This window comes from Gracilinanus agilis, chromosome 5 (assembly GCF_016433145.1).
Source record: "Gracilinanus agilis isolate LMUSP501 chromosome 5, AgileGrace, whole genome shotgun sequence".
NCBI lineage: Eukaryota > Metazoa > Chordata > Mammalia > Didelphimorphia > Didelphidae > Gracilinanus > Gracilinanus agilis.
In genome coordinates, this window is record NC_058134.1 from 253948899 (window position 1) to 253966048 (window position 17150).

At 34.2% G+C, this 17150-nt stretch overlaps 1 protein-coding gene across 1 annotated transcript in view; it reads right to left on the bottom strand.

Moving 5' to 3' along the window:
• PTPRQ (protein tyrosine phosphatase receptor type Q) overlaps window positions 1–17150 on the bottom strand; it is a 354830-nt gene that overhangs the window by 251425 nt on the left and 86255 nt on the right. Inside the window, exons 24-27 of the mRNA XM_044679179.1 lie at window positions 15983–16182; window positions 11493–11742; window positions 8638–8766; window positions 6182–6328 (exon numbers count right to left, since the gene is read on the bottom strand). Coding sequence (XP_044535114.1) covers window positions 6182–6328; window positions 8638–8766; window positions 11493–11742; window positions 15983–16182 — 726 coding nt within the window. The remainder of the gene's footprint in view (window positions 1–6181; window positions 6329–8637; window positions 8767–11492; window positions 11743–15982; window positions 16183–17150) is intronic.

Genomic DNA, 17150 nt, shown 5'->3' on the forward strand with positions numbered 1-17150 from the left:
ACACACACACACACACACACGCACACCACCTGTACCAATACTCAATAGCACATAATCTTTAACCAGTTCTCCTGCTTCCTGACCTGAGACAATCTACTACTTCTTAGGTTACCTTGTGGCCCAGGGCCCCTAGGAGCTTATCTTATTGGTGCCAGACGTAGCACAGACATCCAAAGAATCCTCATAGTAATTCAGAACTCCTGACTAAAGTGGTCTACCACTAAGCTTCCTCCTGAAACAAGAGTATAGTCATGTATCAATACATCTAAACTGAAGTACTATTTTTACAAACATCTCTGCAACATACCCTCTTCAACTGAAAGGGGGACTGTGAGGTATTCTTTATGTGGAAATATGGTAGAGGGAGAAGTGATGAAAAGAAAGAAAAAAAATGCTCACAAACCCTGTACTCAAGGAACCTCTAATACATTAGGAATAAAAGAAAAGAGATAACAATACTAAAGAAAGAGAAATTTCCTAACTGTGAGTCAACGAATTCTTGTGACAATTACCTTTGGACTAATATCATGAGTGTTTTCTAAAATAAAATTCCCCATCATTCTCTACAACGGTCTGATTCACCTTAAAAATATCCTTTCAAACCCACCCCCCCAATATATTTGGTTTTGATTCTTCAGGTACATTGGAATCATGATGCAACCTTATCAATTTTGTATAAAATTCAAGAATCTTTCATTAAATACCAATATGGTCCTGGGGAAAGAAATGGCAAACCATCCATTATCTTTGCCAAGAAAACCCCAAACAGGGTCCCAGAGTAACACACAAACAAAAAGTGACTGAACAATATGGATAAAGAACACATAGCTAGGTGGCACAGTGGAGAGAGGGCCAACGCCTGGAGTCGGGAAGACTTAAGTTCAAATTGGACCACAGGCATTAATAGTAGCTGTGTGACCCTAAGAAAATCAGTTAACCTTGATTATCTCAATTTCCTTATATGTAAAATGAGTTAGAGAAGGAAATGGCACTCCAGTATCTTTGCCAAGAAAACTTCGAATCAAGTTATGAAAAGTTGGACATGATGAAAAATGACTAAAATAATAACAACATGTGTAAGGAAGTAAAAAAGCTAAGGTTCGTGCAGCCACGGTGTGAAGGAACTTTTGCAATCATCTAGTCCAATTCTCTTATTTTTCAAAAGGGAAAACTGAGATTCAGAGAAATTAAAGGTCTGAGGTCACACAGGAAGTAAATGGTATAGCTGAGATCTAATCTTAGATTCCCTGACTACAAGTTCAATACTTTTCCCACTAAATCATGATGTTTTCCACTCCTTCTAAAGATAAAATAGCAGAATAGCCCTAGACTATCAATAATAATATAGAATTATAGAGTATTAAAACAAAACCTAAAGTGTTATTATTTTTAGTGTGATTGAAAATGAAGTAGAATAACAAATTGGAAAGGAGGAGGACAGAGAGGGCTGTCTTGAAAAAGAGTTAAGAGCGAGCTATAATTATCTTATCAATTTTTACACATAAATAGGCACATTTAAAGCACAGAAAATAGCTTCTTCTCTACTTCTTTTAATACTATCTGAAAACATATTCAATAGATTTGGCCATATATGAAAAGTTATATGTAGTAACAAAATCCACTGTGATTCCAAAAAGTACACACAGGAGGGGGTGACCAAAATGCTCTTAAAAATCAATTTACTTTTTCTTCTGTTAAGAGAAAATGGTAGAAATGCTGACTGAGTCAAAGGGTATGGCATATGATTATGAGATAATGAACAGATTTTTTTAAGCATGGAAAGATCTACATAAAATTATGTCTGTAGGCTCGGTTCTCAAACCATTGGGCTCCTACAGGAAACTATGAAGGGGGAAACAAGTAGAACTAAGAGAACACTATAAAGGGCAGAAATATTGATTGAAGAATGAGTGGAGTATGTCCACCTCCAGAGAAAGAACTGAGAAATAGAAATAAGTAAGAGACGTAGTTTTTATATACATCGATCTTTTCATCAAGTGATGCCTTCTCTAGTGAGGAGGAAGGAGGGGAGGAGATATCTGTGTATTTTAATGTAACAAATTAATTTTTTAGAAGACAATGAAATGGTAAACAAAAAAAAAAAAAGAAAGAAATTGATGGTGGACGGTGAGCCAAGGAGAGATAATGGGTCCATTTGATTCTAGATTTAGAGGTGGAAGGAAACTCTGGCGACATCAGGTTTAACCTTCTCGTTTTACCGATGAGGAAATCAAGGCTCAGAGAGGTTAAATAACTTGCCCCCTGGGTCACACATCTAGCAGTAGGTGTCACCTAGGAAGCTGGGTGATACAGATATCTAGGTGGGTACAGTGCTGGAACTGGAGTCAGGAAAATAGTTCAAATTCAACCTCAGCCATTTACTGGCCTCAGTTTCCTCAACTATAAAATGGAGATAGTGAAAACATTCATCTCCCAGGGTGTTTGTGAAAATCAAATGAGATAATACTTAAAAGTGATTTTTTTCATAGTAGCAATGAGTTCATTTGTCCAGTGCTTGTAAGAATGCAATGGGATACTAGTTGTAAAATGATTAGCTCAGAATAGGCACTATTTAAATGCTTATTCACTACGTGTGTAAGGTACCCCAGAATCCTCACCTCCAAATAATGGCATAAAAGAAAAACAGTTGGAGAAGAAATTTAACTCGCAGGATAGTTCTATTTATAGTTGGAAGGGATCTTGGAGGTAGTAGAGCCCAACCACCTTATTTTTTAGATAAGGGAAAAATAATTGGCTTCCTTTAAATCACACAGGAAATATCAAAGTCTGGACATGAGACTAAGGCAGCTGACTCCAAATCCAACATTCCCTGAACTCGATGTCATTACATTTCTTCCCTGTGTTCAGCATGGCTAGTTTATCTGCACTAGTTAAATACTAAAATATCACAATCTGACTGTGATTTTAAGAGGGGCCATTAAATTGTAACATGTTCAAGTCAAGGCAAGATAGTCTTTCCTTAATATGTGACACTAATAGTCAAGTTATTATTATTTTTTAAAAAAATTTATTTATTTGAGTTCAGCTAGTTGGCTCAGTGGGTTAAGAGCCAAGCCTAGACACAGGAGGTCCTGGGTTCAAATTGGCCTCAGATACATTGTAGCTGTATGACCCTAGGCAAGTCATTTAACTCCCATTGCTTAGCCCTTACCACTCTTCTGCCTTGGGGACAATATGCAGTATTAGTTCTAAGAGACAGCTAGGGATTTTTTAAAATAAAATTATTAATTATTTCAGGTAAAGTAATGCTAATGGGACTTAGGTTGTGACTTCCTTTCCTTAGTTAGGAGTATTTCCTTTACTTTTCAAGAACAGATATCCTATTAAGCCATGTTGGGTATCTTACAAATAAATATATGAAGGGAGGAGTAGATAAGGCACAAAATACGTATGCATTGAAGAAAATCCTTAACAAGTGGAGAAAGGACCTCCTCCTCCAATCTCACGGCCCTTTAGGTCACAGTACCACTCAAATAAAAACAAGACAAAGCAAATTCACATTTGTATGAAGTTTAAGGTTTATAAAATTGTTTACATCTCTCCTATTAGGCTGTGAGCTTCTTAAGAACAGGGACAGATCTAGGGGGTTTCTTTGTATCTCCAGTGTCTGGCACATAGTAGGCATTTTAGTAAATGCTAATTGATTCAGTAAAAAATTGTAGGTGATTGACTATAAAACATGGAGCTCATCTTTCCAATGTAGTAAATGGACTTTAAATTTCTCTCTTGTTGAAAGAAAAAAAAAAACCTTAACATTTTTAAAGTTCTTACAGACCGAATAATATACACACACATACACATACATATACATAATGCACACACAGTGTGTGCATTATATATATGTATGTGTATATATGCATATATACATGTGTGCATTATATGTGTGTATGTACATGTGTGTTGTATATATGTATGTGTGTATATGTACATGTACATATACATATAGTGTGTGTATGTAAAGATTCAAGAAAGAATTGTCTACTTCCAAATATTTGCTGCCATCTAATGGTCAAATGTATACAATTTTCTTCTAGTTACATGTCCATTGTTTTTCTCTGTCCTCCCACCAAAAAAAAAATAATTTTTTCTTATTTTGGCATATGTTAGCAATTATGTTGTATCTGACAGTTTCTGGAATCAAGTTATTTCCCCAAATCTGAAAATTTCTAGAGAAAAACAAAACCTTTACAGTAGATTTTAAATCAGGAAGGGGCAGTCGATCTCACCGCATCGATCTCTTTAATACATGAGGAAACGGATAGCCAAGCAGATGAATGACTTGCCCAGGATCATACAAGTAGTAAGTAACAAAGTCAGGGTCAAAATCAGGGTCTTTGAATCTGGTTCTTACCCTCTAATGACTATTACCCCAAATAGAAGAGGGACTGGCATAATTATCCCCAAGAAGACAAGAAATTCAGTTCAATACTTTAGCATGTCTGTAAGTCTGTTAGTAAATCTGGGGAATGAAGAGGGAAATGGAATATATGTTACCTTCTTAATTATATAAATGTGTGATTTCTTTTAATATTTTTTGTTTAATACACTTCCTGTTTGTTGGCACCCATGTATTTTTTTTTACCCTTAACTTCTGTCTATTGGTTCATAGGTGGAAGATTGGTAAGAGTGGGCAATGGGGGCCAAGTGACTTTCCCAGGGTCACACAGATGGGAAGTGGCTGAGGCCGGATTTGAACCTAGGACCTCCCGTCTCTAGGCCTGGCTCTCAATCCACTGAGCTACCCAGCTGCTCCCACCCATCTATTTTTAAACAACTATTTGGTATGCAATTCAGACAGGCAATACTTACCTTTTTAGAGGCAATATTATTTTATTTCATAATTGACAGTGCTAATTATTGTTGTAACAGGCAACATATTTATAGGGTTTTTTGCATTATACAAAAGTGTAGATAAATTTTCTAAAGGCATACTAGATATTCTAGTTATTCTTTCCTGTTTAAAAAAAATTGTGTCACTATGTGTGTGTGTGTGTGTGTGTGTGTTTTGCTCTGGATTTATGATCTCATGATATAGAGAGTGCTTTGATGGGGGAATTCCTTCCACTAATGCAGAACCAAACTTTCTCTGCATCTACTAGTACTATAATGTTGTCGGAGGCCACTGTGGGGCTACGGATTTGCTATGGCATAATTATAATATATTTAGAGGTTTGGCATAAATAGTTAATTTGCAAATATCTGTGGCAACTGAATAATGAGATAATGAAAGTTCATTTCTTTAGTGTTTTAAGATTTTTCAAAGCAGTTTTTCTCTCCATAGTCATCACAGTTAGGTAGAACAAATGTTCTTATATTTTATAGGTGAAGAAACAGGCTCTGAAAAACTATCTTGTCAATAATCATATAGATATTAAGACTTAGGGACAGCTAGGTGACCTAGTGGATAGAAAGCCTGGCCTGGAGATGACATGCCCTTAGTTCAAATATTACTACAGACACTTTCTAGGACCCTGTGAAAGTCACATAACCACAGAGAGAGAGAGAGAGAGAGAGAGCCAGAAATAGCCAGAGAGAGAGAGAGAGAGAGAGAGAGAGAGAGAAACAGACAGACAGACAGATAGACACAGACAGAGACAGACAGACAGAGAGAGACAGAGAGACAGAGACAGAGAAAGAGACAGACAGACAGACACAGAAAGACAGAGAGAGACAGACAGACAGACAGACAGAGAGACAGAGAGACAGAGAAAGAAAGAAAGACAGACAGACAGACAGACAGACAGAGAAAGAGAGAGACAGACAGACAGACACAAACAGACAGAGACACAGAGAAGGGCAGGGCTGAAAACCAGGTCTCCTGATCCCAGGTGTTTTTTGCATCATATCATACTGACTCTATTAAATTAGTAAATTGATATAAAACTCTCAAGTGCAGTCTGAACCAGATTAAGATTATAGTTGGGAAATATTTTTTAAAATAAATGAAACTATAATAAAACAAAAATAATGTTAATTTGTGGTTCTCTAAGTCAATAAATAAACTACAGGGATCCGTTTCTATTTGATTTAGACCTCACAGCTTTACACAACTTTCCAATAAAATAATGTTTATACATTCTATATTTTACTTACTACCCCAAAATTTTCACATATCACTTTTTTGGAAATCTTATTTTAAAAAAATTAGCATTATTCTTACCATCTGGAGGAGTGAAAATGGAAAGATTTGACTTGGGTCCCATCCCTGCACTGGTCTCAGCACCAACATATGTATAATATGTTGTAAATGGTGTAAGATTAGTAAATGTAAACTTGAGGTCTTTGGTGCTATTATCCAAAATTAGACCTAAAAATAAGAAAAGTCACATGTTATAAGCTTATGAAGTCAGTCCTACAATGAACAAGGTCAATATGACTTTGAATGCTAGTCTCAAGTGGAGTGATGAAAATGTTAATCCTTTTTCTATTACATATGTATAAATAATACATACCTACATATTGATTTCACAGTCTACTGAAGTATAATTAATAATAACAGCTAATTATTTTAAAATAGTATACCATCAATTTAAAACAATACAATATGGTCAATAATCTGATCTAATGTACAATTATATAGCTTTTGTTTTTATACCAAAACTCCTACTGATGGTTGGCAGTATCAAAAGTTGGAAATTATATTGTGGTTGCATGATAGATTTGAAATTAAACTGTCCAGTGTTAGATGAGTATTCTAGTTTAATTGGGGGGGGGATAGTTAATAAGGAGCAATTAACCAAAGGAGAAGTAAAAAAATATGCTATCATTGTTTTCTCTTTCTATACAATGTAAAAATAGATTATTGTGTATTTAAAAGATATTTATATACGCAGTTGAGTGCTGAATAATATGTATAAATATCTTTTAAATACACAATAATCTCTTTTCTATTACATATAAATAAAATATTAAAATATACTCTATTTCTGGAAATTCGTGCTATATTTTAATTAGCTAACAACCAAGTTGGTTATCCTATCTGAGAGAAACCCTCCCAAACTAACAGCAGCTATAAAAACATCAGCTGCCTAGTGTAGGAATTCATTTTACTTGAGGTTACAAATATTTATAACAAGTCTGGATTTTTCCGCCTTTTTTAATCAGTGAAGGAGAGGAAAATGTAAGGGAGAGATTTGGTAACTGAAAATAAAATAAAATAAAATAGGATTTAAAAAATAATGCCAGGAGGAAATATCGAGGCATTGTTTTCTCCTTCTGCTACTTGTTACTATGTAGAGATTCCTAATTGTAGAGCTAAATGCCTTTACATTTTGCCTTTTGGAATTTCATTTTACAGTCTTTTCTTTCTTATAATATATTTGCTACTAAGTCTTCAGTTATCTTCTCTGTAGTTTCAAGGTACATTTTCTTACTGGCTGCTTATAATATTTTTTCTTTACCTAATACTACTGGATTTTGACAGTAACATTTCTAGACAGTTTTAAATTTTTTGAGTCTATTTTTTATTTTATTCTCAAGTTCTGAAAGCTCTATGAAGTTTTCTTGTAAATTCTTGAAATATGATCTCAAGGATTTTTGTTTGCTTGTTTATGGTTCTGAGGGAATCTAATAATTTTTCATCTGATTGCTAAGTTGGTTGTCCTAGAACTATCTAATATTTTCTTCTGTTTTTCAATATTTTTATTTTGTTATAGTATTCCATGTTTCATAGAATCATTGAGTTCTGTTGGCTCCATTTCATATTTTTGGAGACTAATATCAGAGACAGATTGCCCCCTTCTCCTTTAAACTTTCTGTTCTCATTTACATTTTTCTTCCTTAATTCTATTTTAATTTTTTCCCTTTTTTCCTGCCACTCTTACAGTTCTTGGGGCTAACGCATTTATTTCTTTGTCATATTCAGTGTTTTCTTTTATTTATTCATATTTAAGCCTTCATTTTGCACTGATATTTTGAATTTACCAGATCTACTCTTAACAGAATATCTCAGACATGCGATATTATCCTCACAACTCCCCTGGAAAGAAGGGGCTATTATATTCACATTTTACAGATGTGGAAACTGAGGCAAAAGTAAGTTCATCGTCACCACACATATAGTAACTGCCTTGGGCTGGATTTGAACTCAAGTTCTTTCTTGACTACACATTCCATGTACTACACAATGCACTATTTTTAGCTGCCTCTGGATATCATAGCAGACACACAAAAAAGGTCACAAATGTCTGGGAAACAAAATAGGTTCAGCCAATCAACTTTCAAGTCATCTAAAATCCATCCATTATTAAGTCCCAACAATTGTGTCTCTCCTCCCCTTTTTTTGTTTTTCATTTATTAAAGTTTAAAAGCAACCTCAAAATCTAGGCATAGGTTTAAGACTAAATGAATTTCTGGGTTTCATAGCAAATGAGCAACCCAACTAAGATGATTTTAGGAAATCTGAGTCTCTCTGTTGTTCCTAATAAAGAAAAACTGTATTCAGAGCTATATTACCTCATTACTTAATGAATTAAACAGATTATATTTTGCACGGCGTGGCTACATTCTCTTTTCAATAAAACATTTTAAAAGGTCTCAAATTTCCTTATTCCACCTAGCTACCTCATATCATGGTCCTTCCCCTAAAAGGTGACCATAAAAGTATTTTGGGCTTACCAGCTGGACCATACAGTTCCACTCTATAGCTAAATTTTCCTGTTACTATACTTGGTGGATCCCAGGAAAGAGAGAAAGAGTTCTCTGTGATGTTGCCTGTTGCCAAATTCTGTGGTGGGTCTTCAGGGACTACAAAAAAGGGGAAAAAAAGCATGAACACATCATTGGTATTTATTGATATTAAAGAGTTTTAATTAGTTTTACATAATAAATAAGAATTGAATATGGAGTTTCAATGGGGGATAGAGATAGAGAGACAGAGAAAGACAGATATGTTAAATTATCAATATATATACATATATATTTAAAAGAGAAGAATAACCATATCAACCTGAAAAGTCTGAAAGTAAAATTTGTTAATGATCATTTTCTTCTAGCTATACTCCTCTAGACTTTTCCAACATGGCCAGGATCTTCAACCTATAAGGTCACTTCTGCCCTAAACCTCATACTTCCTCAGTGTCCTCTATTCCTGGGATCCCTTCCTCCCTCTCCTTGGAGGGTAGACAGTGAAGAGTTCCTCAGAGGATTTTCAATTAAGAAGAATATCCAGGGGCCAGCTAGGTGGTTCAATGGATTAGGAGGTAGGCTTAGAGATAGGAAGTCCCAGGTTCAAATCTGGCCTCAGACACTTCCTAGCTGGGTGATCCTGGGCAAGTCACTTAACCCCCATTGCCTACCCCTTATTGCTCTTCTACCTTGGAACCAGTACACAGTATTGATTCTAAGATAGAAGGTAAGAGTTTAAAAAAGAAGAAGAAGAATCACGTCCAGGTCAGCCATCTTTTCATTTCCTATCCAACTCCACTCTTTGGATTTCTCTAACAGGCTCCATCCTCGATTTCCTTTTCCACTTTTCAGCTTCCTCTTTGTCCTGTAGGTTATAAAACTCCTGACTGGTCAGACTAATTTGTCATTTGTGTTGATTATGGTAGATATTTTAACAGGGCACATATTATTTATGAATTGTCTTATAATTCAATTTTACTGATATTTTTATCTCTGAAGTAATTTTTAGATACATTTCAACCAGATGACACTTGTGGTTTGTTGCATTATCTCTGAAAAGCAGCCAATGGCTTGAACACACATTTAAAACCAATGACGCCATGTTTACTGATGGATCTATTAACAACCATAGCAGAAATGTGGACTGAGCTCCTGGCTACCACTGGCAGGTTTGTTTATACCTTATATCAATATTAGGTATTTCAAAATTAGGGGCATGGTTAGACATGAGACTTTAGTTATCTAAAGCAATATTACTTATTTCTTCTATTGCTTAATCTATGCTTCTTGCCAAATATTTTATGCACAAAGACTTTTAATTGGGAAAGGTAGTTAAATTTATCTAAATAAGTTTTTTCAACTTTTTTAAATCTAACATTAATAAAATCATTTCTAGCTTTGATGAATAAGAAAGATGATGGGGGAGATAATATCATTCAAAGATGACTCACACAACCAAAAATCCAAAATAAAACACTTTATAAAGATAAATGTCAAATATGAATGATTAATCACCATAGGGGAAAAATGATTTGTTACTTGAAACATTTTTAGGGATTAAAGTCGAATTGCTTCATCAATTATTTTTTTCTTTTGATCTCTAATACTATTAGTCAGCGTTAAAATGACTAATGGCTGGTATACAGGACACAGGGATTATAATAACTTTTGATTCATAACTACTTTGGTTACAAAATATATAAATCTGAAGTGTACCAATCTGAATAGACATGAAAATCTTAGGCAAAATATTTTTTGCATCAAGAAATGAATGCATTTAAAATTTATATTGAAATCCATAAGACTTTATAAATGGGATTACCAAGAGTACTGTTGGCCTTGAGAAGAGCAAAAATAATGACAAAGGCTAAGATCACAGGATTTAGAGTTGCAAGGGACCATCCATGAAAGACAACATGGCATGATGAATACTGAGCTTGGATTTAAGTACTGCTTCTGAAATATACTGGCAGAGTGATCCTGGGAAACTCACTTGCACTTTCAGTGCCTCAGACAACTTGCTAAAATTATAATTTGCAGAGAAATTGAGAAACTGCATTGATTAAAGGGAGTTTCCTCTTTGGGATTTCCTATACTCATTAACTTATAGAGCCAACAAAAAATAAATTAGGAATGTAAGGGGGTCATTGTAGTCAATTCTCTTTTTACAGAAAAGGATTTAGAACAGGATTCTTCAACTATTTGTGGGTCTGGCAGTCTGAAAAACCTGTGTACCTCTTCTCAAAATAAATTTAATAAATAATTTTTAAATGAATAAACCACAACATATAAGATTACAAAAGCAAACAAATATATTGAAACCCAGTTATAAAAATATATTTTGGGAAAAGATCATAGAACCTTGAGTAAGACTCCTTGATTTAAAAAAATGAATTACTAATATACTATTAATATAATGAAAGGAAAACAAAGAAGGAAAGGAAGAATGAAGGAAGGGAAGGAAGGAACAAAGGAAGATCTCAAAATGGTAAGAGTTATATTCAAAGGACCTAGACTAAAGAAACCTATTTTCAATTGTTCTTTTTTCTTTCTATCTTTTTTGGTTTTGTTTTTGATATTATCTGTATTTCCTATATCCTTACTAGCACTTGAAAAGATTCTCAGAAATTTGAAGTTGCTTTATCAGATGTTATTAAGAAATTTTTGTTGTTGTTTTAAGGAATGACCTCGAAAAGAAAAACAACCAATAAAGAAAACTTAAATAAAAGTATTATGAAATCATTTTGATTCATTTAAAAATATATATCGGCTTTTTCCATAGTTTAAGTCCTTCTCCATCTCCCTTTCCTTTTCCCATTCCCCGACCCCCATAAAAAAACACATACCTGATTCAGGTGTTCTGACGATGGTACTGTCAATGTAGCCGGCTTCTGTAGTAACAGCAGAGACTTCAAACAGATATGTGGTGTATGGCCTTAGGTGAGTTACTACAAAACTGATTGGTTCATTCCACACAGAACTTTTTCGACTCATTGCCAGAGCACTGGGCATATATGTGACACGGGGAGGAGATGTAGCTCTACCAGAAGTTGGTGAAGGTCTGGTCGTACTCCACAAAAAAGATTCACTGTTCTCCTATTGAACAAAAATGATTTGATATAAATGGAAAAGCAAACAAATAAATGTAATGGTATGTCTACTATAATCTGATGCTCAATGAAAGTCAATCAACCAATCAGTCCATAAATATTTCTTTATTAAGCACTTAGTACATACAACCGGCATTGTGCTAAGCTTAGGCTGTGGACAACATAATATAGTGAAAAGCATTTCCCTAAGATCTTGAGATTTAAAAATAAACCAGTATTTTTATATTGAATTAATGTTTGCAAAGTCTTTTACTTTTCTTTTTACTTTTACTTATATTATCTCATTTAGAGTCAGCTAAGGTGGCACAGTGAGAAGATGGAGAACTGGGCAAAGAGTCAGTAAGATTTATTAGTATCCCCATTTTATAGATGAGGAAACTGAGGCTAAGAGAAGGCAAGTAACTTGTTTAGGTTCATGCCATAACTAAGTGTCTGTGACAGGATTAGAACACAAGATATCCAGATTCCCAGTACAATATTCTCTACCATCTATTAGACTCAGATATAGGTGAGAGTCCCCTTCCAATCCTTAAATGCTGTTTGATCATTTCTTAAATCATCTAAGGTTTCAGAACCTTAGTTTCTTAATGTATAAAATGAGAATAATAATAGCTGCATGATGAGAGGCAATGTGGTCGAGGACAATGATCTCTTAATATTTTGATCATAAAACCCAATGTGTAATACATCTATCTATATGTAGGTATAAAGATATATGCAACATATGATTACTGATCTAAATATATGTACATATATTTATATGAGCATGTTCCCACATTATATATTTACTTATTTATAAATTATATACAAACGCTATTGTACTAGTGATTATGTGCATTTTAAGTTTTATTGTATATTTTAAGATTTATCTAATTGTATCTAATATGTCTATCTAATACATCTAAATATAAGAGAAAACTAATTTTCATTTAAATAAATAAATAATGCAAAATAATTAGGATAAAGTTATATTTGGTCTTAAAGTAAATTGGGAGGTATTGGAATTTATTGAGTAAGGTAGTGACACGATCAGAATATTGCTTTAGGAAAACCATTTTGATAGCTCTGGGAAGCACTGATTAGAGAGGGGAGAGATGTGAGGCTGGGCGACCACTTAGGACCACTTCACTAGTCCAAAAGAGGGCAAGAGCTTGAATGATGATGAATGAAGAGAAAAGGGGAAGTCTAAGAGATGTGAAGGTAGAAAGAATAAGAATCAGCAACTAGTTGGATTTAGGGGTCGAAAGAAAGTGGAGAAGCAAAGCTGAAATTGTAAGAACCTGACTGAAAGGATAATAAGTCCCTTAAATCTAACAGGGAAGTTTGAAAGGGAAGATAATTTAATGACTTCTATAATGAAGATCATAACCCATTCATGCCTAATCATTCCGTATGACTCATTCTGTCTTAGCCAAAATGGAAAGGAGGAAGGCAAGTTATTGCTAACCATTCATCATGCTCAGGACAGAATGCTTTCTTAGTGGGCGCTTGCCACAGCTATAAAGTCATATGGGAGTTGAGGCTTAGAATGGAATTTTCCCAATGGCAGTTACATAGTTGTTGCGGCAAATGCCTAGGAATCACAAGGGGCTGATTGTGGTCTCAGAAAGGGGAAATCTGGACATTCATACAGCAGAGAGGAGCCAAGTTAGGGAATGTTGAAGGATCAGTGCAAGTGTTATCATGAGGGTTGAATGCTACCCATATTTCCATTTTGTCACTCACAGGACGGGGATCAATCTATGATACCTCTAGGATAAAGATGTGGCCCCCAGAGGGCCAGAATCTCACTTTGAGAACTCCGGTGTAGTAGAGAAACAACTGACCTTGGTGCCAAGAATATTTGGGTTTAAAATCCACCCCAATACTATTGGCTATGTGACCATGAACAAGACACTTAATATTTCATTGTTCCAGTCAATTCTCTAAGATTATATAATTTGCAGAGTAGGTTTATCTCAATTGCTCTTCTCAGGGAATAGAGGGAGATCCTTAGAGACCTCATCATCCAGATGAAAGCATATGGTCCAGTAAAAAATAAAGAAATAAGTGGTAATTGTAATACCTATCTCGCCAGCTTATTGTGAAGATCAAATCAGCCTATGGCCATGAGGCATTTTGTAAACCTTAAAAACAAATGTCTATTTTAATAAATTTAACATAATTTGGATTGCCTTTGGTAAGTTTTTACTCTATGGCTTCACTCTACTAGCTTCTGAAGAGACAAGGAAAGGGAGGGAGAAACATGTCCCTTCTCTCAGAAAATTTTTAGTCTAATGGAGGAAACAGCATTCAAATATAGTCTAAATAAATGTGTATTTATAAATTTAGATGTAAAATATAAAATTATAGATATAAATAGATGTACATTATAAAACATAGATTTATGCATATGTATTTGTAAATTTTAATATAAATTTATGAATAGTAAAATGTAAATCTAAAATCTAAAATATGAATTAAAATGAAAATGAAAATATATAAGTATGCATATATAAAATAAAAATTAGTTTCAAAAGGAAGACACATAGTTGGTATTTAATAAATGTTTACTAATAATTGTTTAATTAATTTCTAATTGTCAGTTTTCTCTCTACCAATTAGAAATCTCCTATATCATCATGCAAAATGTCTCAGGGTTAGAATCCCAAGTTATATTTATTTGTTTATATGTATATATGCACATGTAAATGTGTACAGATAGGTTTATGTGTGTATATACAGATATATATGCATATGTGAATAAATATTTTTCACATCACAAATAAGTGCAAATATATTGTAAGATTCTAAGGATACTTTCACTCGGCTTAATTTTTACCTCTTTTAAATCTAGAATGAAGCTAAGAATTTCTTAGACCTTAATGTCCTTCCTTCAATCTTGCTCCCAACTGTTTTTATTCCCATCTGGAAGTTATCCGTCCCTCTTTAAGTCTCTTATAGCATTTTATTTAGTCCCCAGCCATATATGTTATTTTGTGATTATAGGTACTTGTATTCCCTGCCTTACCCACTAAAAATCCTCAGTTTTCTTTGAAACTCAAATATCACTTTGCATCAAACCTTTCCTGAAGTCCTCAATTTCTACATTCCACTCAACTCCAAACATGTCCTTGTTGCTTTATTTTTTGTTTAATTGTCACGTGTCTTTATATGTATATTTGTTTTGCCCAAGAGATTAGTTGAACCTCAAAAAGAAGATTCTTGTTTGTTGTCTTTTTACCCAGAGGGCCAACTACAATGCCTAGAAAATAGCACGTGGCTTATAAATATATATCGAATAGTTAATTTGTTGGATGACAGACTCGTCTATAACTTTCTTGAATGAAGGCACTGTAGTCATATTTCGCATCACAAAATCACTTTTACTTTAGACAAAAACCAATAGGATAGGACAGTGGTTTGCAACCTTTGGACTATGGTCCTGAGGGAGGTTACAAAGTTATTCCATTGAGTCCAGGACTCCAAATGCCATCATTTTCATTATTTTTTTTTCAGACATACTTTCCAAAGGCTAAACAAACAAATAACCCTCACATATGTATTGTTATCTTTTAATATACTTTTCCCTCCATCTGAACAGGTTTATGACTTCACCAGTATAAGGAACCCCTCAAGAGGAAACTTGTTCTACCAATAAAGCCTGGTAACTCTGCTTCACTTTAAAGAGTTTTCTGGGTCACTGAAAGAGCATCACTTGGCCTGAGACACAGTCTGTGCATCAGAAATGGAACTTGAAATCAGGTATACCTATAATACAACATTACCTCTCTTTGGGGCATACTTTGGCAATTTAAAAAAATTTTTCTAATAGTGTTTGGCTTTTGGATGAATTTCATTATTATAATAAAATATAAATTACTTTTAAAACATTACTAAATTCATGGTTACTTTATTGCCATTCAGCATAGTCGCCATGCCATAATGATATATATTGTGATATAAAAGTTATCATGAATTCTTGGTCAACAGATTCCAATCATATGACTGCTATTTGGAAGGAATCCAAAAAGTATTTTTATGTTAAAAAAATATTTTTGCCAAATAGCATGACTGCTACTATATGGGAGAAGATGGGATCCATGGAAGTTTCTGGCATTAGAAAAAAGAGGTCCTTATTTTTTTAAAAATGGGGAATTATATAGCTATTGATAGATGCACATTAAATTTAATAAAACAACTTTTTGGAAATGATCAAAATATGGAAAGCATTTTACGATACTTACATTACATTCTGGTAACTTCCCTGACAGGAGGTCCTCCACCTTAATAGAGACATCTTTCACAATGATTCCACTTCTTGCATGCTTGACACTAATCTTGAAGCTGGTGATTTTACCATTTGGTTGCCGAGGCAAATACCAAATTAGATTGACTGCTGAATAATTGAAGGTCTCCACAGTGAGATTGACCACTTTGCCTGGAGCTAAGAAAAATGAATGAGCTATAATTACAAATATTACTTTAAAACTGGAGAAAGTGTAGAATTCCAAGTTTTCTAGAATTTGATGTGATTTTTAAAGATTTGATGAATCAGATAAAGTATACTTGGGAGGATCATTTTCAAATATTCTGAATAAAAAGTTGCTCAGAATAAAGAAAAGGGTAACAGCTATTTTTAGTCAGTAGCAATTTTTGTTTAAATTTCGTGCTCACTATGATAGAACCTATGTATTCTACTATGAATAATTTATGTTACGAGCTTTTCTTTTGTGTCAATTAGATAAATAACTGTTCTTACTTGATCTATATTGTACCGTAAGTAGTTTTCTAATACCTTTTGGAGAAGACTCTAGATAAGATTCAAGCTTAAACTCTAGGCTATTTTCCATGGGTGTCTTAGGTTTAGAGCATAAAGAACAAAAGACTACAAAGAAAAATTATCACACCTGACCTCTAGAGACCAGGCTCCTCCAGGATGGAAATTAGTATGGGACTTGAGCAAAGAGCTGGTCTCTTCTCAGTATTCTCAGTAGAAGATCACATCACAAGATCCCTGGGCCCCACAGTGGGTTCCATGTTAAAAAAGAATTTTATTTTATTTTTTTAAACCCTTAACTTCTGTGTATTAGTTCCTTGATGGAAGATTGGTAAGGGTAGGCAATGGGGGTCAAGTGACTTGCCCAGGGTCACACAGCTGGGAAGTGTCTGAGGTCGGATTTGAACCTAGGACCTCCTGTCTCTAGACCTGGCTCTCACTCCACTGAGCTACCCAGCTGCCCCCTAAAATAATTTTATTTTTGCTTTGTCAATCTACCCTGAACCCTGAAGTGTGTTTTGCCTATATTAGATATTAAATGAATATTTGTTGAATATTGCATTTATATTTAAACAAAAAACAAAGAAAGCATCTCAGAAATCAGTTGTTTTATCCATGTTGGGTGATTTATCAAA